We start from the raw sequence: 26451 nt of genomic DNA on the forward strand, positions 1-26451 counted from the left end.
TCTACCCCCATAAAATCCCACAACTAGTACAAGAGCCTGCTGGCTGGATCCCTCAGAGCACATGGCCTGTGTGGTCTTTTGTTGCTTCTCCAAGCAAGCCTCATTCTGCCCTACCTCCCCATCCTGCCATCTGTCCGCATCCATGACTTCCAGCCCTCCAGAGCCCAAAGTTCAGAGAGAACAGTTGCTCCCATCCCTGACCTGCCTATTCATGGAAGGCTCATGTCTACAGCGACCTTTGGGGTGTCTGCCTGTGCGGGATGCGCGCATAGAGGAAGTAGACCGATCCTGTGACTCAGATGAGGACTACGAGGCTGCAGGAACCAGGCGGTTGCTCTCCTCGCACTGTACACTGGTGATCCACCCCCCAGAGCACAGCCCCACCTACCTCCTCATTGGCACCAAGCATGAAAAGGTAAGGGAGGGACTGGGCCTCCATGCCAAGGTTGGGCCTATGGTTCTGATTTTCCTCAAACTCAGGTTTATTTCCGTCTTGGACACTTTGGCAATTAATATTCTCTGAATGGAAACTTTGCTTTCTATTGAATTCATTCCGAGTGACCATCCCCTCTTCACTGGGGCCATGAGTTAGAACTGCAGGCTTGGTGTCCTGGGTTCACAGTCACCTTCAGGTCTTTCCCCTTAGAGACTGGTGGCCTTGATTCATGCTACCAAACTAGCTGACCCCATCATAGGAACCCTCCTTGGAGCTCTTGCCTCCATTCTTCCCACACTGTCTGCATCTAGTAGCTTTCTACCCTCTTCCAGGATACGTGGCTTTACCACCTTACGGTGGTTGCAGGTGGCAGTAGTGGCAAGGTGGGCACTGCCTATGAGCAGCTCATTGGGAAACTGATGGATGGTGAGGGAGACCCAGGTAAGGCAAGGATGGCCATCACTGTGTGGTTGGAGGGTGGTGGCTGGGTCCTGACTGATAGGTCAAGAACCCCTAAAATGCACCAAAGGGGAGTTCCCACCACACACTCCAGGGCCCCTTGGTCTCTGGGCAACATACTGAGGTAACCATTCGATCTGGAGAGTTTGTTCGGGAAGCAGACTTGTCAGTGACCTGGGTAAATGTTTTGCTCTGTTCACCCTGCAGCTTTGCTGGCTGGGCAGAGGGTTGAAGAAAGCAGGTAGCTGGTTAATTTGTAGTTACAGTTTGTTAATCAATAAGTGATGCCTAAGCATGGATCAGGCTAACCTAAGCTGGGCTGTTTGGGGGGTCTACATTTTGACACTGATTCTCAGGTCCTTCAGCAACTGTGGCCCATACCACACACACCCTTTCCTTCTGCTCCGAGGCTTGTCTGCTTCAGCCTGACATATACACCCTCCAGCCTGATCTGACCCTGGAAGGAAGAGGCCTCTCCTGCACATGCGTATGACTCAGACACACCCACAGCCTTTCTCATTCACCCCTACTGCAGCTCCACAGCGAAGTGGTAGCTGCCTTCCTGTACAGCCATGCTTGTGAGTGTGCACATTGCACGACTGCATACACTGCAGTCTGTGGATGATGAGCCAAGCACAACCCTCACCCTCAACCACTGGGCTCCAAAGTTGGCGCGGGTGTGTGGGAGGCAAGTTCTGTGTGGTAACTACTGCTGCTCTTTGGTGTTGTGCAGATTCGCCCCTCTGGAGGCACCCCACTCTGTGCTATAGCAAAGACGGACTGTACACCTCCCTCACCACCCTGCCCTCTGAGGCTCTGCAGACGGAGGCCCTCAAGCTCTTCAAGGTAAAGTGGGAGTGAGCCCAGGTCCACCATCTGGTGGTGCCCATGTGCCCAGGCTCTGCCTGGAGCAGCTTGAGCCCACAATGGTGATACGTGGAGGAGACCACCCATGGGGTTAGGGGTCGCTCACAGAGGGAACAAGAGAGGAGGGCAAAGAAAGTCCCACAGAATCCTCACAGCTTCCATTACGGCAAGAACATAAACCTCCTATGGGGAGGGAGGAGCCTTGGATGTCAGGAAATGCTAGGGAAACCGCTCCCTTGGGGCTGCCTGTCTCCTGTAGTTAACAGGAAAGGCCAGGGTTCCATTGCTTTTGGGATGCAGAGATTCTGACCTATTTGAGAATGTTTTTTGTGCCATATGAATGTGCTATATTTTAAAAAATGAATTTTCTTATGTAAACAAGCTAATGTCTTGCTTATGTAATGGAAACATCCAAACAGAGAGATTTCTGTCTGAAAGTAGCCCCTGTTAAAAGCTTCGGAAACATGAGCCTGCCTTGAGGCTCTGCTTGTGGTCAGAGATGTCACTACACTGCCAGGACAATACCGAGGGCCTGTCCCTGCCTGTGCCCACTATCGTTCCCTTCCCAGTCCTGCCAGCTCTTCATCAACGTGCCTGTGGAGGCTGCCTCTGTAGATTACCATGTGTCCCTGGCGCAGACGGTGCTGCAGGTCTGCCTCGTTCACCCTGAACTGCAGAGTGAGATCTACTGCCAGCTCATGAAGCAGACCAGCTGCCGCCCACCTCAGAAGTACTCTCTCATGCAGGTGGGCAGCCCCCCAGGGAGGCACAACTGAGCACCTGCCAATGGCCAGCCTCTGGGTTGCAGGCTTCCTCAGCAGGGCTGCGCGTCTGGGCCCAGTTACACTGTGTGATTGCCGTTGTGGGGATGGCTCTGTCTGGTACTCACAGATGGTCAGGCTGTGATGTGGGGAAGAAGTGCTGAAGGTTTTGCAGCGAGGACAGCCAGGGCAGGGGTGCTGCAAACCCAGCACTCACCCTGTGTCCCCTGGCAGTGCTGGCAGCTTCTGGCTCTGTGCGCCCCACTTTTCCTGCCTCAGCATCACTTCCTCTGGTATGTCAAACAGCAGCTCCAGCGCCATGCGGATCCCAGGTAAGTGGCCACATTTCCTCTGCTGCTCCAGCACTAGTGGCTGTGGCATGATTTTAAAAGGGGAGACAAGGGGGAGACTAGATGGAGCAAATCACTCCTCCCCTGTCAAATTTGCTTAGGGTTGAGAGACTCCAACCATTACTTTGAAAAGAATTGGGCACCTAGAAATGTGGGCACACCTAGGCTTCTCTGCACGCCAATCTGTGTGTCCCTGGGTGGTTTATAGGGGCTCAAATGTGAGCCACATTGCTCCCAAATTATCCCTACATGTTCCCTTTGTTGCCACGCTCTTCTGGCTTCTGCAAGAAAACATTTTGCTAGTAACCTGCCACAGGTAAGCCCTGACTGACAACACCCCTTCAGGGCTCACAGTCTGCCCCAGCTACACTTTTGGTCCTGGCTTAGTCTGGGTAGGCATCCCAGATGCCAGAGTTAGCGATGAGCAGAGTTCTAGTTCCCCTCTTCCTTTCCCTGCCTTTTTAGAAATGAAACTGGCCAGTATGCCACCTACTGCCAGCGGGCAGTGGAGCGGACCCTACAGACAGGAGAGCGGGAGGCCAGGCCGTCACACATGGAAGTGGTGTCTATCTTGCTGCGAAACCCCTTCCACCACTCTTTGCCCTTCAGCATCCCTGTGCACTTTGCCAACGGGACTTACCAGGTGAGGGGGCTGGGCATGCTTCCTGCCCCGAGTCTTCGTACATCTCTTTCTAGGGGAGAACACTGTTGGCCAGGTGGGTGCTAAGCCTCCTTAATAGCAAACCAACAAAAGGAGTGGGCCTAGGATTTGGTATGGAATGGGGTGGTTAGAGTCAGTGCATAAGGACAAAAGAGCTTAAATCATCCAAGGGCCTCGAAATAGACTTTTTGAACTCATTGATTGGACAGGGAAGCTGAGGCACTGAACAAGAAAGTAGCATGAGCCAGAGCCCCCAAAAGAGTGACAGTGGAGGGACCAAACCACTGTCCAGCTCCTTACACCTCCTTACACTTTCTGTATAGGAATATGGAATTCACCTTAGCTTCTCAGTTTCCCTTGCTCCTTTCTACCTGCTGTACGCCAGCCCCTCCACAAGCCATAGAAAGCACCCCAGGAAGTTCACTCTAAGAGTGAGAATGCTTCTCTCCTCCAGGTGGTTGGTTTTGATGGCTCCTCCACAGTTGACGAGTTTCTGCAGCGGCTGAACCAGGAGACAGGCATGAGGAAGTCATCCCAGTCTGGCTTTGCCCTCTTGACAGATGACCCTTCTGGCAGGGACCTGGAGCACTGCCTGCAGGGGAGTGTCAAGGTGATAGCTTCCCCACTGCTCAAGGATATTGGTGGTGGAGACAGAGCACATCCAGTGGGATTCTGACTGTTCAGCAGTCCCTTTGTTGCTGAGCCCAAGTGTTAGACAATGTGCATGTCTGTGCCATCCTCAAATATAGCCAGCTATACAGGCAAGAGAAAAGCTGCATATTCACAAAATCCCCAAAGCCTGCGTCCCTTGGCCACATAACATCCAGGCGAGGAGCTTCTTCTCAGCTTAGTGTGGGGACAGTGAGGCCCCACCAAGCCTGTCGCCAGTTACATCTGCCCACCCATAGGTGGACAGTTCTGTTCCTAGACCCACTGGGTGCCCTGTGGTGCACCAGCACCCCACTTTTACCGTCTGTCAGGGCCTCTGCTGTGCTTATAGGTCCAATTCCATTTTAAGGAGTCAGTCCTTACAGTACGTCTGTAGGTAAAGCCCCTTGAATGGGACTGACAACCGAACTGTGCTGTGGTCTGGAGTTAGTGCCCTGGTGTTAAGCATTTGTGGGAACATGCTGCAGCCCTCTGTTGGTATTATTTGGCTCTAGCATCTTCTTTCTTTACAGCGGCAGAATAAAGGCATCTAGTCTTTCAGCATTGCCTGAAAAACTGCCACATATCTTCCTCATAAATGTCCAGGCACCTGTAAGGGTTTGTTACATGTTAGACCTTTGGGTGTATTTGAAGAGGAGAATGAGGTGGTGGAATGGAAATGGAGCCAGAGTTAGGTAGCTATGGGTTTTGACTGGAGCCTGTGTAGCTCCAGGGCGGTCCCTTGGCTGTTAGGGCTGGTGGGAGAGCTTTCCTTGCTTTGCTGCTCACCTTGCCCCAGCTGCCTTCTACTTCCTTGTTTGTGAGTGAGTCACAGGCACTGGGTGCTGGGACCATGAGGCCCCACAGGGCAGCTCCTGTTGGGAGGAACCTCCTGCAGCTCTGCCTCAGTCCAGTCTTGGCTAGATAATTGTTCTGTTCTTGAAGGGCTTTTCTGATGTTCCTCTTTGGCCTCTTCAAGATCTGTGATGCCATCTCCAAGTGGGAACAAGCCCTGAAGGAGCTGCACCCTGGAAAGTCTGAGGGGGGGACACGCATCGTGAAGCTGATGTACAAGAACAGGTCCTGAGTGCTGCCCAGGTGTGGGTGGACTTGAGGTTGCCACTGGGTGCCAGCTCATCCTCTCCCGAACTGGGTGGCCTTTTCGGGACAGGGAGAAAGACCCACAGATACAACCCTGCCTGATGGCCATTAGCTGAGGCCCAGCCTGGCAGCCCTCCCCACACTGTCTGTACACAGGTGCACACACATGTGCGCACACACACCCACTCACTTGACAGAAAATCACACCAACCTAATGGGATGGGTGCATGTGTTACATTATAGGAATGCCGTTTTATGAGTACCAGATATTTAAGGCTGAAGAATACCTCCTCTACAAATTCCAGAGAATACACAAGTAGACAGCCTGACTTTCTATCAGTTTAAGAAAATCCCTTCCATTGGACTCTTGGAATCTTAACTCATCTGATTCTATGTACTATATTTCCCTTGCCAAATCCAGTAAGTCTAACGATGTATTCAATCTTCATGGCCTTGCATCTCCTCTGTCATACCTGGTTACAGCTTTCTGGGGCAATAGAAAATAGTCTCACAAATGGTATGAAGAGTAGTTTCTCTTTTGGAAATCAAGATAAACAGATCCAGAGAAAGCTTCATCCTCACTAGGGTCCCAGCTGAGACCTGGCTTCTTCTGTTCCCTGTAGGCTGCACTTTCGGAGTCATGTCAAAGGGGAGACGGAGCGAGAGCGGCTGTTGCTCGCCTACCAGACCAATGGAGAGATAGTGGCAGGGAGGTTTCCAGTCAGCAAGGAACTGGCTCTTGAGATGGCCAGCCTGATGGCCCAGGTAAGGAAGCAGGAGGGTCGGGATGCCACCTTGGGGCTGCTGGGTGGAATCACTGTGCAACCTGAAAACAGGAGCTTCTGCACATCTGAGGCACCCAGAAGGTTTCGAGTATGGGAAGCAGCACACTACACAGCACAGCTTCTCACCCACTGCAGATCCAGGCTATCTGCCGAAGGCTGTACTGGAATCCAAGAGGCGGGTTTGAGTCCTAGCTGCTTTGCAATGTGGGATCTTGGCCAAGTCATTTCACTTGTACATGCTATCTGTACACTTAAAAGAAAAACACTTCCCTAGATGCCTCCACCAGGTTGTACTCAGTGTGATACTTGGCTAATGTATATCCCAGGATATATGTGCTAAAATTTATAAGCCATCCAAAATTCAGAAGAATTAAAAGAACACACATTCAGACTTTTAACATTCTTTTTTTTTTGGTATTGAGGATTGAACTCGGATCCTTGTACTTGCGAGGTAGGCGGTGGAACCACTGAGCTAAATCCCAGGCCCAGACTTTTAACTTCCTTAGCTTTAGGAGGCCATCTGACCAGAGGTATCTGGGATATCCATGGTTACCATAAGAAATAGCCTGGATCTACATGCTGAAGCGGAAGGGGAAATAATTGTTGATCTTTATAATTATGAACATCAATATGAATACTCTGCAGCAGACCCTGTGCTAAACATTTGAGATGTATATCCCATGTAATTCTCACTCTCACTTAGATGAGGAAATGGAAGCTCACAGAGCTGGTAAATGGCAGGGATGGGGTTTGAGGTGTCTGACTCCAAATGCTGGTGTCCTCTAGGATCCGATCTGTAGCATCTTCAATCTGTAACCCATATTTTGGATTAGAAACTACAATTTCCAGTTTTCCTTTATCTGGCACGAATTAACTGTCTTTGATAAGACACTTAGCTACAAAACAAGAGTTGGTCTAGAGAATCTCTAATATTCAAGGATCCAAAGGCTGTTTCTCTAGTATCTGTGAAACATGAATTAAAGGGTCTGTTCACAAGGGTTTTCACATTGCCCATTGACGCCCCACCTGTAAAACGATGGTTTAGTTCCCCTCAGCACATAGCAGGCCCCATCCACCTCCAAACTCTTGATGTCTTCTCGTGTGCTTCTACTACAGATAGAATATGGGCACATGGAGAAGCCTATCCTGCCAGGCCCTGGGGGCACACCCCCTGCCAAGGCTCAGCATCTCCTCCAGCAGGTCCTAGACAGGTTCTACCCAAGGCACTACAGACATGGTGCTCCTCCTGAACAGCTGAGGTATGTAGGCTGCAAGGTCTTGTGGGGAGTCACTGTGGAGAGACACCAGAGCCATGAAAACATATTGGCACTTGACTGGCATTTCTTTCCACCCACCCAAACCAGGCATCTGGCAAATATGCTGGCCACAAAGTGGACATCATTGCAAGGCTGTTCCCTGGCTGAGTACACCCGTACCTACCTGACCGTGGCCCGGAAATGGCCTTTGTTTGGTGCTAAGCTCTTTGCTGCTCAGGTAAGAACCAATGGAAGGAGCAGCCAACACCCTCAGATGTACCCTAGATTAAGTTTTTCCTGGAGCTGCCTTCCCCATCTGGTCACCTTTGAGCCAGTCCTGCAGTCCCCACCTGCACACTAATAACCACTAGGGGTTGCCATCTCCCCACCTATTTCTGGACTACTCCAAATTCCCATGTTCCCAAAGGGAGGTGTGATTCATTGTTTATTTTCTTGTTTCTTTATTGACTTCTCAGTGCTACTTCTGAAAGAGATAGGGTCAACTAATTTGTACACAGATCTGAAAATAATAATCTAATGCTATGTGTTTTTATAAAGTTTGAAAGAACAGTGTATAACCTAAACAAATACATTTCTGCTGGTTTAGCACGGCACACATGGAGATTAGAACTACTCAGGCAACAGTTAATTTCACCTCTGTATGAAGGCCAGGAGGCCAATAGTAATTTCAGTTGGAGCTTTTCCTCACCAGGTGTCTGGTGTGCATGTTTTTTTGTTTTTTTTTTGTACAGGGGATCAAACTTGGGACCTTGCACTTGCAAGGCAGGCGGCAAAACCACTGAGCTAAATCCCCAGCCCCTGTGCATGAACTTTATAGGTAGCCACAGACATTATCCTGTGATCAGGCATTGTAATCACAGACATAAGCCGAATATGAGAACATTCACAGAAGCTACAGATCAGAAAATGGACATTCGTTCATCCAATAAACAGCTGTTTAGCTTCTATGTCTAGTGGTAGTTGTTTTAGGTTATAAAAAGTGGACAAATCAGACACAGTCCTAACCTTCATCAAGCTTCCTATCTGGTGGGAGATACAAAATAGTCATATACATACTCAGTTTTTCTTTCCATCCATCTATGTACTTATCAGATTTTTTTTAAACAAATGGTCATAAGTACTATGAAAGAAAAGTACAGAGGTGTTATAAAGGCATATAATGGAAGCCCACTTGGTCTGGGAGGCTGGAAAAAGCTTTGAAAAACCTCTCTGGCCTTTTGGGTAGGAGAGGGAGATCTTCTGAATTACCTTTCTGTAGCCCAGGCAATGAAAAAATGCAGGAAAGGTCCACCAAATAGTCACAAACTCACTGGTAGAGCCCAAAGCCCATAAGGTTGCATTTTTGCTTTTTATTTTATTTACAGCCCCTAGGAAACCAGCTGAGGCAAGCTGCACTTTGAGTGGGCTACTGTTTCTGAGAGCCAGAAGAAAACAGCCCGTTCCCCATGTAGATAGCAGTCATGTGTGGATAGCCTCTATTCTGCAGCCCTTGGCTTTCCACCCAACAGGATATCATCTCCTCCACCTCTGGGATGGTCAGTAGGTGGCCAGATGCCTCCTGTTACAGCAGCCTTGCCCATTCGTTCTGTATGCTATATGCTGTCCAAATGCCACTTTCAGTGTCTTCTGAGATGAGGTGCTTGAAAATCAGTTCTTAGCAGATCCCAGTACATGCAGTTCAGAATCTCTGTGGATGTGCCTGATGGGACTGTTCTGTTTATGCAGCCTGCCCAGCTGTCATCCAAGGAGAACACTTTGGTGTGGATTGCTGTGAATGAAGATGGTGTTAGCATCCTGGACCACCACACTATGGTATGGGGGGTAGGGGGCTGCTTCTGACCCTTCTTCCCTCCGAGCTCTGTCTTGTCTTCGCCCTGGACTCAAAGGCCTGAGTTACGTGACCATGGTTTCCCCACTTCCACCCCCTACCCAAGCTGTGCTGCCCTGCAGTCTAAATGTGGCCTATACATATTTGAGATATAAATCTCTAAGTCATGACCACTTTGAGGTTCTCCCTTCTGGGTTAATGCTACGAATGTCTAGAAGAGATAGGGCAGAATTTCCCTAGAACTCACTGGCTCCTTTCCACAGCAAGTGCACGTCACTTACCCGTACTCTTCATTGACAACCTTTGGTGGCTGCAGGGATGACTTCATGCTTGTGATCAGATCCACTCCAGACCAGAGCTCTGGAAAAGGCCACATTGACAAGTTGATCTTCAGAATGGCTGCTCCCAAGGTGGGTCTGACTGCTGCTATGTTTTACTTTGGTGTGATATGAGGAGGTGAGTGTGGGGCTTAGAGAGGAAATGGGTTACAGTAGGACTTGAGAGTTAACCCTGTCCCAGTACAATTTTTGGCCTTATGTGTAATCAGCAGTCGAAAGGATTCAGGGAGCAATGCATCTCAGTGTCACTGTTGAGTTGGTAGGAAAAGGGGCTGCTGGGAAGGAGTTAACTCTGGTCCCACCACTACTATGCTCTTTTACAATTCTCTAGAGCCACAATACCATTCAGATCTGAGTTGGTGCCCACCTGTTTGTCTTCTTGCTGCAGGCCCCGGTTAGGGCCTTTAAGGTGCTCTCATCTTATGCTCAGGTTCTGCTGCCTCAACACTAGTCAGTCTCCATAGTGCTCCTCATTCGTTATGAAGACAGCAACAGACCTCTTTTGCTTTAAGGTGTTGTTCCTACTAAGTAAAAGAAACATTGACCAGCATAAATAACAATTATAAGGCTCAGAAATATGACTTACTCTTCCTGGACTCCCTCTGTAAGGAACCCACGTTGTTCTCCACTTTTAATCCTGAAGTTTGCCACACTCCTCTTAATACCACCCTTGCCAAAGGAGAGGATACAGAGCCCCTTCTCCAAGGCACTCTTGCCTTGGCACAGAACATTGGCCCTCCATTTCTTGGGAGGGCCCTGTTCATCTTCAAAGATCTCCAGACCAACAGGGCCTCTTTCCACTGGGCCCCTGAACCTCAGCAATGATCTCCTCTGAACATTTTCTCCCAGGTGGGTAGTTTGAGAGAAAGAACCAAAGCCCAGGAAGGTTATCTACCCAAATAACAGTAGAAAGCCAGCATGTCAAGGCTGGTTCAATTCCTTCATTCTGTCCTCAGATTGCAGAAGCTACCTTCATCATGGCCAGCTACATGAACCACTGCTCTGCAACTGTGAACTCACCAACCTACCTGCCTGCAGCACACCTGCCAAGGGAGCTGGATGGACAACAGTTTTTTGCTTCTGTTTCCTGTGCTACCAAGGGGCCAATATTGCTGTGAATATTTTTGTTAACCCCTTTCCCCACCAGCATTGGTACCTCTGGGATTAGATTATATCCTGGAGTTTGATACTGTGATGGGTCTAACAGCCCTCTCCACCCCACCCCACCCCCCAGTTGTTCTCTGACTGTAAAACCTTTACTCTCTGGGTGTGGTGTAATGTATAAGGGCCTGCCTTTACAGATTCAGACGAGTGTAAGAACCACTTTGCCTTTTTTTTTAACAAAAATACTGACTCTGGATGCTACCTGATTTTAGACACAGACAGGGAAAGTCCATTGATACTGAGGTCAGCAGTGCTGTACTTGGGGCTTCTGCACTGATACTCTCGGGAACTAATATTTTTATATTGTATATGGTCCTTATGTGGGGATTTATACTTGAAGTTTCCTGTATATTTCTGTACAGAATAGGACAACTCTACAAAAGTGTAGAACTCACTAAAACTGGACTTCTCTTCCCAAGTGGGAAACGTATGGGCAGGTCTAAAGAAAAAGAGATAGAGTAACTTTTCCATTACTGGTGAGTAGGCACCTACAGAGCCCCTTGAGGTGAGCAGCCTCAATCCCTGTGGGACAACACTCTATTCCTGCTCAGATTCAAGCTTTCTGCCTCACACTGGGCTGGAAGCTGACCCCAGAAGCACTCGCTGTCCAAGCAGGGGCAGAGACAGGTCCAGTCCAACCTCTCCCTGTCTCACTTAATGGCCAGACAGGGCTCAGTAAAGGCTGTGCTCCACTGCTGAAGGACAGGGGGGCCACTGTCTCCTGGCTCTCTCAAAGCCTAAACAAATGCCCTCTGCTGCTCGGTGAGGCCACTGAAGATGAGTCAGGAACACAGAAGACGACCTCACCTCATTCAGGGGTGGGGGACGCTCCTCAAGGCTTCTGGCAAACTTCCACTGAGAATTAGTTGGACGCACAGGGCATGTATGTGCTATCTACCCCAGCCTAAGAGTACCATGTGAAAGGAGAAAGCTTCTTTCACCTTTTGCCTACTTGAGAACATCATAATTTCCCTCAACTCAGGTCTTCTAATTGAGTGTGGGTGACATGCTATTTACCTCCCCTCCCAAAAAACTCCAAAACGAAAGAGTTCATACTCTGATTTTCCAACATCTAAGAAACTGAGTTTTATTTCATAGCTCTAGGGCAGCCTTGCCATTTGTAAGTGCTGAAAACTGGGTTTAGCAGGAACACCTCAAAACCAAGGCTTTAACCTCAACAATGTGTGTATGTGGCACACTGCAAAAACTACAAGGTTGGAACTAGCTTATCTGAACACCTCAGCTGCTGCAAGCATTCCCTCTCTTACCTTTTAAACTGAGAATGATGAAAAAAGAGGCATGAGTCTCTGCCTCTTATAAATGAACTAGACTTTGCAAGGTAGGAAGCTTTACAGCCATTTTCCTTTCTGCCTTCCTGCCAGGGTTTGACGGTCTAGCTGGACATTTCTACCTCATACTAGGCACACATCACAACCACAGGCTCCTGGATAACCTCCAAGGCTGGTGTAAAAGGCAGATTACAGCTCTGGTTTGGTATCCCAAGCATCTCTTAGGCCAGTAAGGATATTGTCTACCTAGGAAGTTTTTAGAAACAGGGTCCCCAAGCATGGAGCTGTGTTCATACTGAATTTGGGGATCAAACTATTTCCCTTACTATCTCTCCTTCCTGACCCTTCAAGACCTTCTCTTAGTTTATTAAATTTTTTTGTTTCATCCCTCTTAGCAAAAGTGTCTTGAAATGTGCTTGATGCCCATGGCTGAAATGCCATGACCATGTTTGTCAATAAAAAGCAGCTGTCTGTGAACCAATTATTGTGAATATTTAAGGATGAGTTCTGTTTACTGAGTCATGATAGATTAACCCTGTACAGAACACAGGAGCTAAGTAGACATAAAGTAGTCTTTTATAGGACATTTATTCCTCCTAACCTGTACTTGAAGAGCTTGACTTTTTTCCCCTTCACCTTTATGCAGGGGTACTATGCAGGTGGAAATTATACCTTTCTCTTAAGATCTGATACTGATTTCCCAATGTCTTACACCACAAATTTCAACACAAAGTAAATTTGAATGTGCTTAGGAATTTCACAAAGTGCTCTTGGCCATGTTAATTTTGATATATTGTGTCAAAATTCTTAAGGTGGGGCCAGGGATTTAGCTCAGTGGCACTGTGCCTGCTTCACAAGCGCAAGGTCCTGAGTTAGATCCCTGGTACTGAAAAAAAGGACAAAAAAGAAAAGGTGGCACTTTGTTTAGTAAAGTAGGCAAAACCTTACAAGAGGAACATTATAATACAGAAATATTTTGAGTCAGATTTCCAGTCACCTGCTCTACAGTGATCTGAGACCCACTCCATCCATTCTGGTTCCTAGGACTATGTCCACCTGGTGGTTTGCAGTGGAGACAAACCAGCCACTACAGCTTAGGAGCCATCTCCCCTGGAAGATGGTACTGGCCTTCTGAATGCTGGGAACTCATGGGTTTGTTGATGTGGCTTTCTGGTGTGTCAGAACTTCTTGGCAGCTCTTGTACACTTCAATCAAGCAGTCCAGCCGGGGCTTGGCACTCTGAATTCCAAAGGGGAGAAATGCAAAGTCAGGGTGAATCTGAGAGCTTAGTGGTGCTCATCCATGTGCACCCTTACTGTCCTACCCACATCAGGGTCTAAATGGCCTAAGTGTGAGCTCAGAGAGGCAGGAAGCTCAAGCCTCAGAGAGCCTTGCTGGGAGACTCGCACCTAAGCCCACAGCCCAGCCTGTGGACTGTGTAAAGTGGGAGATTCAAAGAGAGCTTTTTAATCTGCCTGAATTTTATGACAGAAAAAAAGAGTAACAAGGCCCTGTCAGGAGGGGTCACAAGTTATGAAGCAAGCCTCAGAGACAAGACAATGCAGATTAAATATATACATTCTGAAAAATATTTTGTTCTACGAAATGTAACGCAACTGAATTAAAAGCCACAGAATGGGACAATTATATGTGAAAATTATATCTCTCTCTATATTTTTTTATTAAATTCTTTTATTGGTACATTGTAGGTATACAACACAATTACATTTCTCATTGGGAATTGTACCTTTACATAATGCATCTTGGTTCTTATTTTTTCCCCATTGCTAGCCCTCCCTTCAAGCCCTCCACCCTTCCCTATTTACACAGACTTTATTTCCATTTTTTCCATTTCTCATCATTTGAAAATTATATTTAATAAAAGTTTGCTAGTCAGAATATACAAAGAATTGTTATAAATGTATAATCAATATCTAGATTCCACTTTACTAATAGAAGAGATAGTTTAGAATAAGATGAAATGACAGGTGATACCTACAAGGAAATATGAAAAGCCTATCATTTACAGAGATTAAATTTAGTAATTATAAAATGCTTTTATCTATGTGTTAAACTAGCAATATAGCATAGAAAAACAAGTACAAAGTCCACTTGTTCAGTCTCAAACACTATAAAAATGTATGAAACTGTAGGGTTTAATAAAATAATTGTGAACTATAATGTAATTATTTTTAGTTCAGCTGTCTTAAAACTTGTGAAAAAGGAAAGGCAGTATGGTAGGGTTATATAGAAATACATAATTACCTATGAAATAATTTATTATAACCAGATTTGTATGATTTTTATAAGAGCAAACCAAAAAATAACCTGGGCATGATTTAAAAAGCTAGTAATGTATAATGACTTTGTAAAAAGATACATATTAGATGGTTTAAAAAATAAGACACAGGAGTATGTTGATGTACATCTGTAATCCCAGGGCTCTAGGAGGCTGAAGCAGGTAGATCACAGGTTCAAGGCCAGCCTGGGTAACTTTGCAGTTTACTAAGATTTTATCAAAAACAAATGAAAAAGGGCTGGGAATGTAGCTCAGTGCTAAGGCCCTGGGGTCAATCCCAGTACCAAAAAAACCCACACAAAATAATGTAAAATAGCAAATGTACTTCATTAACTTCTAAATAAAGTTGTACATTGGTAGACTGAGAAAGTCAAAGTAGATGAATGGGGTTTTGTAGACAGAGAAACGGTGAATTATATAAGCTTTTTTTTTTTTTTGTACCAGGGATCGAACTTGGGACCTTGTGCTTGCAAGGCAAGTGGTGGAACCACTAAGCTAAATCCCTGGCCTGAAACAATGAATTACAGGCAGAAGTTACTGGATGTTTCACTTTTCTTCTCTGAAATTTGCATTAATTCCTAATTTTATTGATTGGTTGTGGTACTGGGATTGAGCCCAGGGCCTATGCACTGAATTATATCCTTGGCTCTTAGTTTTTTAATTTTGAGGTAAGGTCTCAAAGTTGCTACGGTGCCCAAGTTGGGCTTGAACTTTTTATTTTCCTGCCTCAACCTCCCAGAATGCAGAGATTACAGGTGTGTACCACCATACCCAGCTGAATTCCTAATATTCTGGAAAGCCCATCTTTTCCTCAGAGATAGGCTGAAATAACTAAAATCCTAATTCCTACTGAAATTAGCTGTCAGGTATCTTCAGATGTTCTGACAACATCTATGTTCCTACTGAACATAAGTGGCATTGGACATGCAGAAGAGGAAAAGGCAGGATTTCAGTGAGAAGGGAAAATTGTTCCGTGCTCACCTGGAAGACAGGTACTACTTGAGATATCTTATGTGGTTCCAGTGGATCCTTCAGTAAAATGCAGAGGTAGTAAATCACCTTCTGCTGTGAAAAAAATAAACGAGATCTAAGTGAAACTCCTTTTTTGGCGGTATTGGGGATTGAACCTATGACCTTTACACTCCCTTTTTACATTTTAAGACAGGGTCTTGGTAAGACATTAAATTGCCCAGACTGGGCTCCAAACTGCAATCCCCTGCCTCAGCCTCCCAGAGTGCTAAGATTATAGGCATGCACCATCACACCCAGTTTCATTTTGTATTGTTTTTTTCTTCAATGAAACACTCAAAAACTTTTCCATAAATGGCTTTCTGTAAGTAGCAGAATATTTGATAGCTCTTGAAGTGGGTGAGAAATGTAATTCTATAAAGAACAAAAAAATTTAAAAAGCCCCATTCCACCATGGGAAAACCAGAGAAATCCAGCCCTGACAAAGGATTTTTAATCTCACTGTCTCCTTCAGTGTCTCTCCAGCCCTTTCTCCCCACCTCCAAGTCCCTCAATAAAATGATCTGACCACCCCCTAAAACACCATGTATATCATCATGCACCTATAAGCCCTGTTACTCAAGAGGCTGAGGCAGGAGGATTGCTCAACCCTGGGGTTTAGAGGCCAACCTGGCCAACAGAGTGAGACAACCCCATCGCCTTAAAAAAAAAAAAAAAAAAAAAAAAAGGTTGGGGGAATAGATGATTTTGATGCTGGGTTAGAAGATAAAGTTGAAATACAAACCTCCTGTCCATGAAAATCTGTGTCTGTTTAAAAATAGTCTTACTACATGTTTAGTCAACATACAACAGTGGTCCTATAAGATTATAAAAGAACAGCAAAATCCTTACCACCTAATGACATCATAATGTCACAGCGTAATGTGTTTCTTACATGATGCTGATGTAGACAAACCACCGTGCTGCCAGTCATCTAATTATGTATAGAACATATGCTTACTGATAATAAACAATAGTTATTAATTTGTCATGTACTATACTACTTTTTATTGTTAATTTAGAATATAGAGCAGCAGCTTTCCAGCTGCAGCTTGTCCTGAGTTACTCCATTTTGGATACAAATGCTAAGGAGTGACCTTGCATCTTGCTATACAAGGAAACAACCACCATCTGCATGGCATAACTATAAGGCACAGATTCATGCTAATAAAAAATTACTAGCTGGGTGTGGTGGTGCATGCATGTAATCCCAGCACTTGAGAGGCTATAGCAGGAGGATTTCAAATTGGAGGCCAGCCTGGGCTGCATAGCAAGTTCAAAGCCAGCCTGGACTACATATTAGTAAGACCTTGTATCAAAAATTGAAAAAAAAATATTGAGTGTAAGACATGCCTATAATCCCAGCACTTTGGGAAGATGAGGCAGAAGGATTATAAGTTCAAGCACAGCCTGGGTAGCTTTGTAGCTTGGTGAAACCCTGTCTCAAAAGAATAAAAATTAAAAAGGGATGTGAATGTAGCTCAGTGTGAGAGCTTTGGGTTCAATCCCCAGTACCAAAAATAAAAAATCTGTGAGTTTATTAAGTTAAATCAGAGACACACAGAAAACAAGGGCTTCTTGGATCACATCAGAGACACCAGGCTGGGAAGCTTATCAAACATATCAGACCAACAAATGATGCAGCCACCTCAATCCAAGAGGCTTGCCTAAGTAACACAGCACACTGACCCATCATCTGGTGTACACATCATGGCCTCTGCCCAGGGGAGTGCTAGGCCACAAACCACCAAGTGGCCTTGGCTCAGGGCAGTTCTTCCCTGCCCTTTGACACTGCTCACTTCAAAGCCACCCAGACCCTTCACCTCGACAGCTCCACTACTGAGTTACTGACCAATACCTCACTACCTCCAGTGACTCTTGCATTTGTAGCAACTCTTTGCTTTTGCTCTCTCCATGTCTTTTAAATCCTACAGCCTGTTCTTTTGTTTCTATAACCTAAACATTACTATTTTCTGTGTGATATGTGATTTGAGTGCTAAGATATTTAAGTGTAAGGTATTAATAATTAAGATTGGAATGAAACAAAAACACCTGGCAGTTGCCATGGTCACAACTATAGTACGAAGAAACCTGTGAAATCTGTAGTACACAGTGAAAGTAAAGCTGATGACACTGATGTAGCTTGTGAACGACTGATATCCAATAAAATCTGACACTTTGGAAAGACAAACATGTCAGTCTATATTAATGGCATATGTGGCTCACAAGAGTACCTCTACTTATAAAAAAGTTCACTGTAAGGGAGTATGGCAGGTTATGCTGGCAACAGCCTCACACGTCTCATATCGACTGGCTCTCAACTACTTTCCGAGGTCATGGCTCAGTGACCTGTCCACCTACACTGTGTACATATACTCTACTATGTCTGAGCAGTCTAACAATGCATTTCTCAGACCATGTCCCATTACTAAGTGAAGCATGACTGTAAAGGGGCTTCTCTTTTCAATATAGGTTTCACTTCTATGGTTTAATATGCTAATAAAGGAAATGCTAAAAGCACTGAAACAGAGGGTCCTCACATTTAATTCTGCAACATCAAATACTTTAGGCATTAAGACCCAAGTTTAAGCCGGGAATGGTAGCACACACCTGTAATCCCAGCATTCTGGGAGGATGAGGCAAAAGGACTGAAAGTTCAAGGCCAGCTTGGGCAACCTAGCAAGACTTTGTCTCAAAATAAAACAAAAAAGGGCTGGAGATGTAGCTCAGTGCAGAAAGCGCTGAGTTCAATCCCCAGTACAGGAGCAAGAAAAAAAAAAAAAAAAAAAAGACTCAGTTTCTATCTAGGAACAGTCTTAGGAACAGACTTCCCCTCAGAGAGGACTGTAATACTCACCACTTAAACACTTACCATGTAAATAGCCTCGTTAATGACAATGTCTTTGACTTTGCCCATCTCTATGAAGGTGGTGTTTTCTTTGCCTGAAGCATAAGATGACGTCATCTGGATGCCAAGAGAATCAATGATCAACAGAGTCTCCTGATCAATCTTTACAAAATGGAGGTAACCAAGCAGGCCTAAGAGAGTGATGAAGATGGCAGCTGAGAGGATCATGCTGTTCTGAAGAGAAAGCCAGACACAGGTGGTTAAGATTACCAAGTGGCCCTCTGCATGTATCTGCTGTAAAAGTCAACTATGCAAAGGGGTAAAAGGCCCTTGCTCTGCTGTGAGTTGAACAATCAGGGGAACACGGAACATGAATGGAAGAAGGTAAAATCACTTTTATTTGGGATCAGTAGGCCCATCAAAGTATACAGTAAAATGAATCCCAACTATTAATGAACAGGTCTGGGAAGAACCTCTAGCAAGATATGCACTATCACATCAATCTCAGAAATTCTTCTTTCAAAATTATAACTTAGGAGTCCAGATCTTTTCTTCTTGTGTTCCCTCAGAGGAATATATAGCAGAAAATTATAGACTGAACAACTGTAAAGTGCTTAGCACAGCATAAGATACTACTCCTCACCTGATAAATGGCCACTTATCCTTCTTAATAGAATTTGGAGTGAATCATGATTGGCACAGAAAGAAGCATGTGACACAATTCTGTCAATGAGATGGGGGCAAGAGGTGTGCTGTAAAGGGAGAGTATCTTATAAAGAGGGAAGAAAGGTCTCCTCACTGTGAGATTTAGATGCCAGAACTACTATAACTTCTGCCAGACAAAGTGGGAAGCTAGCCAGGGATTTAGCTCAGTGGTGCCACTGCCTGCCTTGCAAGCTCAAGGTCCTGAGTTTGATCCCCAGTACCAAAAACAAAACAAAACAAAGTGGGGAGCTAGTCTGAGGATTAGCAGAGTATAGCCAGGGTGGAAGAACAGGAAGATGAAAAGAGTCAGAATTAAAGGAACCTCTCACATGAACTCTGGAGCATTCCTACCTCATGACTTCTTTTGTTAATTTAAAGTCCTTATCATTTGTCTCAGTTCTGAATTATTCTCAGGTGACTGTGACTAAATGTTGTGTTAAAGCCTCAAAAAACAGTAGCTGTTATGTATTCCTGTGAATCTAAGACATATTTACAACCTTTTGACATTTCAGAAGTTGAACTTTTTATTAGTGTATTTTTTTTCACATGGCATATTTTTTTTTCCCCCAGAAGCTACAATTGAGAAAGCTGGCAAAGGAAAAAGTAACTGATGACCTAGAATCAATGAAATTCAGTAATTTTGGACTGCATTCCTAGTGTTTGTTTATTCTTTGTACTGACTAGACACCCTCCTTGACTGACTCTAGTCAGACTCCTTTAAGCCTTCTACACCATGACCTACGGATCTGTCTTTGTTAGACCTGCACTGCACAGTTGTAGCAAGGACCTTGCTGAGTCAGTTGAGAGAACTCTCACCCTTGGTATATGATAACCCTGGCTTGCTATGTGAATCAGCTGTTACTGTAACAAAATACTTGAGACAAACAATTTCAAAAGAGGAAAGGTTGGGACTGGAGGTATATCTTAGCGGTATAGGACTTGCCTACCATCCATAAGGCCCTAGATTCAATTCCCAACACAAGAGAGATGGTGTGTGTGGGGGGTGTATTTTGGCTCAGTTTTGCAAGTTTCAGCCCATGGTCAGTTGGTCCTGGGCAAAGCAGTATAACATGGCATGAAGCAGGCTGCTCCCCCATGGCAATCAGGAACCAAAAGAGGAAGAGACTGGTGTCACACTGACACCATCATGGCTGTCAGAGTCCACCAAAGAGACGGGAACAGGCAGAATCCCGAGCCTTTAGCCTGTTACTCAGTAAAAACTTAATTTGTTTTCTCCTAAGACAGGGATTTAAAATCAGTTTTTGCTAAAAACTCTGACTCTTCCCTTTGGCCTACAATTGTCTAATAGGTAACTAAAAGTAGGACAAAGCTTGACCTTCATTTTGTACCCTGTGTTACCGTGAATCTTCGGGTCAAATCCCTTCTCAGCTCTTTGTATGGATATGTTGATCATTTAGGGAGTGTCTAAAAGTTGGTGAAACAAGTTGAATTGCTCTGAATTTACATGATTTCACTCCCTTTCAAGACTGAGAACACCAAGATAAGAGGTTCAGAACTAAATTCAGAAGTCTTCAACCACTGTCCTAAATCTGTCAGGGCTTGCATTCCAGGAAGAACAGAGCCCCACATGACTCAAACCACCAGAGACACTCATTTCATGAGAACAGAATGCCTCTCAATCAGTGGGGATTTCAGAGCTAGGAAACAAGGACTGAAATAATGATCAACCAGACCCCAGCCCCCCAGCTAATCTTTAAAAGCCGGCCACCTGCCTTTTTGACTGGGCCAGTCTAATCCCCTCCATCCAGTGTGCCCCCTCCAGCTGCTCAAACTGAAGTCCTTTCCTGTTTTTCTTATGTTCCTTTGCTAAGGGCCGGCCTGATCTTTGTTAGCTAAATTCCCTTACCATTTTATCTTACTTTCTAATTAAAGCTTTTTCCTATAAATTTGTGCATTAGTTTTAATTTCCTTTAAGAACCCACAGTAGCCAGTGACAAGCATGCCCCCAGTGACTCAATACCTCTCACTAGGCTCCTCCTCTTAAAGTTTCCACCACCTTCCAATAAGCACCAAACTGAAGCCCAAGCCCTTATAACATGCTTTAGTCCAGTGTGGGGGTGGATGCCTGTAATCCCAACTCTGGAAGGCTGAAGTGGGGAGAACTGTAAATTTGAGCCAGTCCTGGTCAACTTAGTGACTGAGTGAGACGCTGTCTCAAAATGAAAAATAAAAAAGGTCCAGGGATGTAGCTCAGTGTAAAGGCCCTGGGTTCAATCCTCAGTACCAAAAGAGATGGGGAAAGGTAGGGGGAGATTCCACCTCTAAACTATACTAACTGACTTCTACAAGAATCTTGACAAGTCAATTCAGACAAATTCTACCTTGCTCCTGATGCTCCTTTTTAGTCATTTCCCATCCATTGATCTCCATCCTGTTCCATGGTTATAAATCCTCACTTGCCCGTGCTATATTTGGAACTGAGACCAGTTCTATACTGAAGTCTCTTTTTCCCTATTCAGTAGTTCCTATTTTTGTTGTTGTTGTTTTCTTGAAGGTACTGGGGATTGCGCCCAGGGCCTTCACACTGAGCTACATCCCCACCTTTTTATTATTTTTTGTTTTGAGACAAAACAAAAGGTCTCAGTAAGTCACTCAGTTACACTTCTGTTGCTGAGACAAAATACCTGACACCCAAAATCAAAGAATGAAAGATTCATCTGGCTCAGTTTGTAGAGGTTTCAGTTCATAGTAGGCTGGCTCCAAGGCAGGGTGGCATGGCAGAGGGGCATTGCAGAGGAGAAACAGTTCATGGCAGGCAGAAGGCAGCAAGCGACAAGGCAGCAAAGCAGCAAGGAGCAAGTGAAAAGCAACAGCAGCCCTCTTTCTGTCCCTTATATTCTATCCAGGCTACCTGCCCTTAGGGTAGGTAGCACTCACACACCTAGGGTAGACTTTCCCACTATTCACTCCCAGAACTATGCCAAACCAGTCAGTGGGCTAATTTAGTAATCACGCACCCTAATCCCAGTATCACACCCTTAATCTCAGCATCACATACTCTAGATTCACCTACCTCTTAAAAGCCCCATCTATGATTGGATGAGGCTTTGAGGGAACATCTAGACACAAGGTATAAGTCACTAAGTTGCCCAAGCTGAATTTGAACTTGCAGTCCCTCTGCCTCAGCCTCCCAGAGTACAGGGATTACAGGTGTGTGCTACCACCCGATTCTAAATAAAATGTTTTTACCACTTTATCTAACTAGCTCTGGTTTGACAGAACCTAACACTTAGTAACTGCTGGATCAGGAACCTGCAAATTTTTGGTCTGTTTTTTTCTGACCCACCTTGAGCAAAGAATGATTTTTAGTCTTTTACAGAGTTGTAGGAAGAAAGAAAAACAATAATATGAGACCGAGAACCAAAAAAACCTAAAATATTTACTACTCATATTTGGCCTTTTAAAGAAAGATTGCTGACCTCTGTGATATATAATTTTTTTTTTTTTACAAAAAAGAAAAAAGAGGAGGATTTAATGTTCAGCCTCCGATGATCCAAGATCTACTTTGAGTTAATTGCCTTATGCAGACAGTGTCTTATGGAAGAATACAGAGGAATAAACTTCAGTCCCAACCCATACAGATTTATCAGTGGCCAGGTTAACACATAGAAAAAATTTTGGAGAATACTATGATACTGACTGTAAGTACCAAAGTGTGTGTGTGTGTGTGTGTGTGTGTGTGTGTGTGTGTGTGTGTGTGTGTGTGTGTGTGTGTGACAGAGAGAAAGAGAGAGAGACAGAGAGAGATCCCATGAAGACTTTCAAGGAAGCAGGGCTTGAGAGAGAATGTGGTGGCTGTTGACAGATATTAAATAATTAGTTGGAAGAAAAAGGAGGAAACATTCCAAGTTGGAATAAATGAGGTAAAAACTTGTAGCTTCAACAGAGCTATGAATTCAAAACCAGGAAGTAATGAAAGGATGAAGAGCTTAGGGGATTTGATCGATGTCAGGTTTCTAATAACATTATCCTGCTCAAAATGTCCTAACTACTTGCATCTTTTTCTACTTCTTTTTTCTGTCTGGAATTAAATAACTCAATATTCATTAAGTCAGAGTTAAGCTACATACATGAGTAAATCCCTTCAATCAGTTTTCTTCTCCAGATATTTATTACTCTCATGGATATTCTGAATAGGAGGAAAGATAAGAAATGTTGGTACAACACAGAGCCCTAAAGAAGTGCTGGAGTAGACACTAAAGAAGATAAGTCATTTGCTTTCAAGGCACTTGGGGATAACTGGGGCAATTATTAGGATGAAAGAGACAAGTATTAGAAGGAAGCTGGCATAAAAACACTATTTAAAAATTTTGCTTAAGATAAGTATATCTACGGCATAATAGAAAAAAGGATTTCAAAGTCAGAGAGGCTTGAGTTTGAAGCCCAGATCTGTCACTTACTGGCAAGTTGTCACTTTCTGAGCCTTAATTTTCTAAGGTAGAAATAAGGAATTCAGTATAGCAATTGGTACTCAGTGCATTTCTCCTCCCTGTTTGGCTAGACCTCAGGCTAGTATCAAAGTTCAACTATGTTATAAATTAAATTGGAAGGGATTTTAAGTCAATTATTTCAACTAACTTACGAAGAAACTTGTAGAAACAATTTGGTACAAATTAAGGCAGTCTTAGTGGTTCCGGTGCCTGCCTCGAAAGTGCAAGGTCCCAAGTTCAATCCCCGGTACCAAAAAAAAAAAAAAAATTAAGGCAGTCTTTGGGAATGGTGGAGCACACCTGTAATCCCAGCACTGAGGCAGGAGGACTACCACAAGTTCAAGGCCAGCCTGTGCTACATACCAGGACCCTGTCTCAAAAAAAACCAAAGGGAAAAAAAATTAAGGCAATATTATTTTGTCTACTCTATGCTAAATTACTAAGCTTTGAAATAGCTCTGAAAAATACAGTATATCAAAGAAGCCAATGGGTACAGTAATGGAAACAATATGCAAATTACAGAAATAAATAGACCTGAAGAACTTAGCTGTGGTCAAATCACTTCTGGAATAATATATTATTTAAGTATACTATATAAGAAACTAGAACTCATCCTGAAAAGGACAATTCAGACGATTCTTTTTATTTTTTAAATTTCTTTTCTGATTCTTTTTATTTGAGAACCGCCACAAAGTTACTGCATTTGACCCTCATAATACTATGAAATAGACTTTTTTCTTTATTTTCTTTATTTATTGATTTTGAGAAAGGAGCTCGCTATGTAGTCCAGGCTGGCCTTGAACTCACTATTTAGCCCAGGGTGGCCTCGAACTGGCTGCCGTCCTCCTGCCTCTACCTCCAGAGTGCTGGGATTACAGGCGTGCGCTACCACGCCAGCCTTTCTGAAGCAGATATTAATTCTATTTTAGAGATGTGAACTCTGAAATTAATTCTATTTTAGAGATGTGAACTCTGAGGCTCAGAGAAAACTGGAACGAGGCTGGAAACTGAGCATAGAAACCACTCGTGTCTGAAATTTCGTAATTCGTTAGAAAACACACTTGAAATTGAGGAAAGGATTGGGAGAAGGGAGGATTAAATTGCCTTGAGAACTACAGGTCAGGGAGAATGCAACACTACCGGTGCACACAAACACCCACTTGTGGAGAGGCAAACGGTTTGTGGAAGTCTACACAGAAGACATGTTAGCCGTGACACTTCTGTGTGATGGACGAGGACGCTCCACTTGACACCTGTCTGAACTCGTGGGATTAAAGAACTGTGCACGCGTGCTACACAGAGCACGTGGAAGTGAAGCTTTTAGGCCATGCTAGAACAGATGAGTGCTGGGCAGATCCACAGAGCCCCAAACTTAGTGAAAAGAGCTGTCCAGCAGAGTGGTCCCGAGAACCAGGGAGTCCCCGCCTCGTACCCCACGACTGCAGGGTCCGACGCGAGGTCAGGACTCCACCCTCCCATCCCTGCGCCGCCGCACCCGAGCGCGGGCTGGGCCCTGCCGGCAGTTACCTCGCACAGAGTGAAGAGTCCGTAGGCCGCCAGCCACACGGTGCAAGTGACAGCTGTGAGAGAGCGCAAAGAGAGCCGAGGGCAGCTGACGCAGAACTCTCGACAGAACGGCGAGTAGTAGCGGCGCTGCAGAGCCAGACGGCCGCCGCAGATGTCCGAGAAGCTCCTCTCGTCCTCCATGGCTTCCTCACTCGAACCCAGGCGCGCCGCTCTAGCACACCCGCGGACAGGCGCGGTCTCGCCGGCTCCGAACGCACGTCTGCCCCTCCCCGCCCCACGCTCCGCGCAGCCGCAGTTGCGTACGGAAAAACCGCGCGTAGGGCTTGGGGGCCTTCGTGCTTCCGATCCCGGCTCAGACTGTGTTTCTTTTTTCTTTTTTTTTGGTACCGGGGATCGAACTCGGGTCCTTGAGCTTGTGAGGCAGGCGGCGGAACCACTGAGCTAAATCCCCGGTCCTCTCTCAGGCCGCGTCTGATCGCCTCTTTCCAAGGATTCGTAGGGAGACAACACATGCGGACTAATGAAAGTTGTTAATGTCCTTTCACTCGACAAACATTTCTGTTGCTAAACCAGATGAGCGCCAAGGAGATGGTCCACTAGGGTTCATTCTTCCACTCCTTCATTCCTGTGCCAAGCAGTTTTATGTGCCAAAGATATTGACAAGGTTTCTGCCTCAAGTATTTTTTTTTTCTAGTAGGACAAACGATATATAAACAACTTAAGATGGTGTTGGCAATAATGTGCCGACTGGTAGAGATGGACCTGGGACTTCCCGAGGCAGCCAGAAGAGGTCTCTGAAGACCTTGGACCAGGTGCCACACTGCGGCGCTCTGTAGAAGAAATTTGGCATAAAGAAGGACCAAGAAAAGCTCTGAGGCTGGAATGAATTTACCTTGAATATTGAAGGAGCCCAAATGCCGAAGAGATTGGTGCTTGGGTTAGAGTTTTGAGTTGGGGAAGCAGATAAGGGTGAGATTGCAGGAGGTTCTTGTAGCACCTGGTAAAAAGTTTGGGTTTCACTGCCTGGGAATTCCCTCTTCCAGTCTACTGCCTGGAGCATGGAGTAGGCAGACAAGTCCTGGCTGTGAGGTACGAGAGCAGGAGGGGAAGTGCAGAAGTTTGGACAACGAAATTACTAAACCCATGAGTAATAAATATCCTATGGGTTGGTTCCCTTTTTACTTCAGATTTGGCCCAAGAGTGGTTTGTGGCCTGGTGAAACAGTTGTGGTCCTTCAGCCCTGAGCAACGGCAGCATTAGGCATTAAAGAGATGATCGCTTTGTGTATAAAGATAAATGGCATAAAGATCAAGTCTCGGAGATGAAAATCAGGCTCAATTTCATCTTCATACACATATTCTCTATCTCTCTTCTTCCCTTCTCTCTCCCTCCCCCTTCCTTCCTGAAAAATTTCCTTCAAGCATTCTTTTGTTTTTCCAATTTTATTTCTGTACTCTGAATCTAAGTAATATATCCCTCTTAATGTTTTTTTATAATGTAAAAGTGATATTTTCTTATTGTAGAAAACCTGAAAGATAAAAAAATTTTAAACGACACATATTGTCACATATAGAAGTACGTCAATGTTTCGGAGAAACTTTAGTCCTGGCATTCTTGTTTCGTTTTGTTTTGAGATAGAGTCTCACTAC

At 45.0% G+C, this 26451-nt stretch overlaps 2 protein-coding genes across 12 annotated transcripts in view; one reads left to right on the forward strand and one right to left on the reverse strand.

The window, feature by feature from the left end:
• Nucleotides 1–12445, forward strand: part of Plekhh1 (pleckstrin homology, MyTH4 and FERM domain containing H1) — a 43346-nt gene extending 30901 nt beyond the window's left edge. For 4 of the 7 annotated variants that reach the window (XM_013067579.3, XM_087195300.1, XM_021247462.2 and 1 more), the window contains 14 exons: nt 233–415; nt 769–877; nt 1629–1741; nt 2332–2508; nt 2758–2855; nt 3339–3516; nt 3989–4144; nt 5162–5262; nt 5907–6048; nt 7185–7327; nt 7433–7562; nt 9071–9157; nt 9437–9583; nt 10468–12445. In XM_013067579.3, coding sequence (XP_012923033.1) covers nt 233–415; nt 769–877; nt 1629–1741; nt 2332–2508; nt 2758–2855; nt 3339–3516; nt 3989–4144; nt 5162–5262; nt 5907–6048; nt 7185–7327; nt 7433–7562; nt 9071–9157; nt 9437–9583; nt 10468–10629 — 1926 coding nt within the window. In that variant the 3' untranslated portion in view covers nt 10630–12445. Of the gene's footprint in view, nt 1–232; nt 416–768; nt 878–1628; nt 1742–2331; nt 2509–2757; nt 2856–3338; nt 3517–3988; nt 4145–5161; nt 5281–5906; nt 6049–7184; nt 7328–7432; nt 7563–9070; nt 9158–9436; nt 9584–10467 lie in introns of those variants that run through there. The other 3 variants (XR_015445004.1, XM_087195299.1, XM_087195301.1) reach the window with 3 other exon arrangements.
• Nucleotides 8675–25080, reverse strand: Pigh (phosphatidylinositol glycan anchor biosynthesis class H). 5 transcript variants are annotated; one of them, XR_002390526.2, is made up of 7 exons: nt 24803–25080; nt 18144–18353; nt 15245–15325; nt 12962–13203; nt 9879–10035; nt 9455–9533; nt 8675–9113 (listed from the first exon to the last, which is right to left on the reverse strand). XR_002390526.2 is itself a non-coding variant. In XM_004837355.4 (4 exons), the coding sequence occupies exons 1-4, from the start codon at nt 24980–24982 to the stop codon at nt 13111–13113; spliced, it is 567 nt and encodes a 188-aa protein (XP_004837412.1). In that variant the 5' UTR covers nt 24983–25074; the 3' UTR covers nt 12872–13110. The 5 variants fall into 5 exon arrangements, 1 of the variants encoding a protein (XP_004837412.1); XR_002390516.2 differs by having other exon boundaries at nt 9879–10032; nt 13093–13203; nt 15245–15328; nt 24803–25075; XR_002390519.2 differs by having other exon boundaries at nt 13093–13203; nt 15245–15328; nt 24803–25075.
• Nucleotides 25081–26451: the final 1371 nt, after the last annotated feature.

The sequence above is a fragment of the Heterocephalus glaber genome, unplaced genomic scaffold (genome assembly GCF_053883595.1).
Source record: "Heterocephalus glaber isolate CG9 unplaced genomic scaffold, H.glaber_assembly_v1.0 deba00001608, whole genome shotgun sequence".
Taxonomy (NCBI): domain Eukaryota; kingdom Metazoa; phylum Chordata; class Mammalia; order Rodentia; family Bathyergidae; genus Heterocephalus; species Heterocephalus glaber.